The sequence below is a fragment of the Choloepus didactylus genome, chromosome 6, assembly GCF_015220235.1.
Source record: "Choloepus didactylus isolate mChoDid1 chromosome 6, mChoDid1.pri, whole genome shotgun sequence".
NCBI classification, from domain to species: Eukaryota; Metazoa; Chordata; class Mammalia; order Pilosa; family Megalonychidae; genus Choloepus; species Choloepus didactylus.
In genome coordinates this window covers 36,634,826-36,637,638 of record NC_051312.1, presented here as the reverse complement: position 1 = coordinate 36,637,638, position 2,813 = coordinate 36,634,826, and the positions used below count along the sequence as shown (strand labels likewise).

General features: G+C 46.6%; 1 protein-coding gene across 1 annotated transcript; it reads right to left on the bottom strand.

The window, feature by feature from the left end:
• Positions 1 to 476: 476 nt before the first annotated feature.
• Positions 477 to 2,356, bottom strand: LOC119538162 (endoplasmic reticulum mannosyl-oligosaccharide 1,2-alpha-mannosidase-like). Its single transcript, XM_037840950.1, is given in 2 exon segments — positions 477 to 854; positions 856 to 2,356. Coding segments are annotated over 2 exon segments (1,818 nt in total). The 5' UTR covers positions 2,296 to 2,356.
• Positions 2,357 to 2,813: the final 457 nt, after the last annotated feature.

Below are 2,813 nucleotides of genomic sequence, written 5' to 3'. Positions count from 1 at the left end.
TGTCAGTAGATTTTTTATTTGGTCCCTCCTCCCTTCCCCCATGAATCAAAAGTTTACTAACTTTCTTCTTTCTTCTTTCTCACAGCGGTCCTGATTTAAGAAAGCATAGATACAGAAAACAAGCTCCAAAGCTAGCGTGAATTCCACTTAAGCAATGCATGAGGATGAATTCAAAGCCAACAAGCATCTGCACTGAAAAAGGCATAGGCACCCAGCCTTCCAAGGTGTCCTGGAACCCAGCTGTCCCACTGGACTTGCCGTATGTAGCTCAGACCTGGGACATGTAGAGCTCACAGTAGCAGCTGGGCCATACAGTTAAAGGTCAAAGAATGACTAATTTACCCATAATAATTGGCTTACCAATCTATGATCTTCAGAAAAGAATTAAAAATTCTACTATCTGCAACACTCAATCCAGAAAAGTCTCCAGATTGTGCATTGTCACAGTGCTCTTTACACTGGCTTTCCCAAGCCTTTTAAGCCGAAGTCCAGATGGGCAGGGGATGACCCTCTGTATTAAATACATACTTTTCAAGGTTGAGGAAGTCCATGTCATCAGAAAAGAGAAGATACATATACTTGAGAGTTTCTGCAAGAAAGAAACTTTCCATCTGGTCTATTAAGAATGGATTCTCAACATGAATGATGGAGGAATAGCCACCTGAAGGGACACGGGTATATCTGTTGAAGCTCTGCAGGATCTTCCAGCCCCAAGCCTGGTATTTCTTATTCCTGCTGAGCCGGTACAGATAGAACAGGCTCTCCACAGTCTCTGGTCGCAGCAAACTGAAATTGTCTTCAGGCATGACCATCATATCTTCACACGGCTAACGTGAGAGGTCCCTAAGGAAGTGACACAGCTTCTGGGCTCAGCCCCGTCTTAAGTGATGAACATCTGGTAGCAGGTCTCATAAGAGCTTCAGCTAGCATCATGTGGTCAAAGTTCAGTCCATGGTATACACCTAGAGCCAGAGTCCCAGGCAAAAAGCACACCAAATGATCCATCTTGGGTACAAATTGGCCATTAAAAAGCTCCCCCACAAAAGTCAGTTTGTTAGGATTGGACTGCCTAAGCAGGTGCTTTTTTATTCCTCCTATGGCTTCAATATAGTCTTCTAGCAACCGCACGTCTTTCTTTCCTCCTTGGATCCACTGCTTTAGCAGATACTCATAGTAGCTGTCAGCCTGGCCTCCGAGAGTGTATTCTTTCTGTAAAGGGAAGTGGCCACTTTGGGGAAAGATGAGTTTGGGCACTAGCCCATTCTTCTTCCTAGGTAGGGAATGGATATGCTCTGTCACTTTATTCACTACCTTCTGAAAGTTCTCAATTCCAGTGAGACGAGAGAGCTCTCTGAACTCCAACTGAATGGTTGTTACTTCTGACACTACACTGAATTGTGAGAAGGACTCACCAGTTTGAAGGTTTACAGTGGAGTATGGAATCTTGGAGGAAGTTCCGAATGCAGGCATAAGCCGTGTTCCAAGATCTTTAGCTTTTTCTAAAAAGAGGCTATCTCCAGATAAGTTGTATGTACTCAAAAGTCCACCCAAGATACGGATAGTACATTCAAAGAGATTTACCTTCACTTTTTTTTGAAAGTGTAATGTCTTTGATACCCATTGCTTGGCTTCTTCAAATTCTTTTTGTAGACCCATAATCCACATGGTGTCCAATGCATCAATCAGAGTCAGGCCAAGACCCATCTCCTCACCAAATAATTTGGATACGGGATGCAGCAGATCACGGCCCCAAGCAAACTCCTTGTATCCTTTCCAGGCATGACGGAAAGCATCTATCACAGCTTTCTGGCGCTTATTGGGGGGAGCTGGAGCTTTCTGAATTCTGGATTTCTCTAAAGAAGGCTTGGCTGGGGTCTTTGCTATGCTGGAAAGGATTCTGGTGTCCTGCTGGGGCTGAATTACTGCTGGCTTCCTGCCAAGGACCTTTCTCAGAATGTTATCTTCCTTGTGACCTTGGCTAGATTCTAACTCCCCCATCTTGGTATCATCCTGCATCCCATCCTTCAGGTTTTCATGGCTGGCTCTGATCTGCAACCTGGGCGGTCTCCTTCTGAAATGTCCTGCAAGTTTCTGAGGTAAAATCTCTGGGCAGTCTTCCAGCTTATCATCTGCTGCCTGGGGAGCCGTTAGGACAGACAGATTTGTAGGTTTCAATCCAGAGATTTGAGGTTCCATCTTCTGCTCTTCCAATAATGTTCCATTTAAAGCTTCACACCCAGTCAGAAAGGCAACGAGGAAAAGAATTACATTCCGCTGTAACAGTGACGGTAGCATCTCTTTCCCTCAACACGAGTGCAGCTGCCAGCTTCTGCTGCCCGCGTAGTGCTTGCTCAGACTTGGGGTCACCAAGTTCAAGTCCCCAGTGGGAGGCGGCGGCGGATCGGCGGCCGGTGGCTCTGACACAACTGGCGCTCGGCTTCCCGGTCTCGCGCTGCAGCCCAAAAGACACCGCCCCCGCCCCGCCCCGTGCGCCGCACTGCGCCTGCGCCGCTGCCACTCCCTTTGGCCAATTTTTAAACTGGGCGCACACTTAGTTATTTTTCTCATAGCCATTGGTATGTCCTGCTTCTGTGATTTAGGCGCAGTGGATGGGTCTTCCCGTTCTGAGTGATTTTACCGTGGGCTAATGAAAGCATCTTGTAGGGACTCAGTGGCCTTAAAATGTTTTAAGGACGCCAAGGAACTGTAGGACAGTTGTTCTCAAACTTTGGCATGCACGAGAATTGCCTGAAGGACTTATTAAAACACGAATTCTTGGGCCCCAGCCCCAAAGATTCTGATTTAGTAGATCT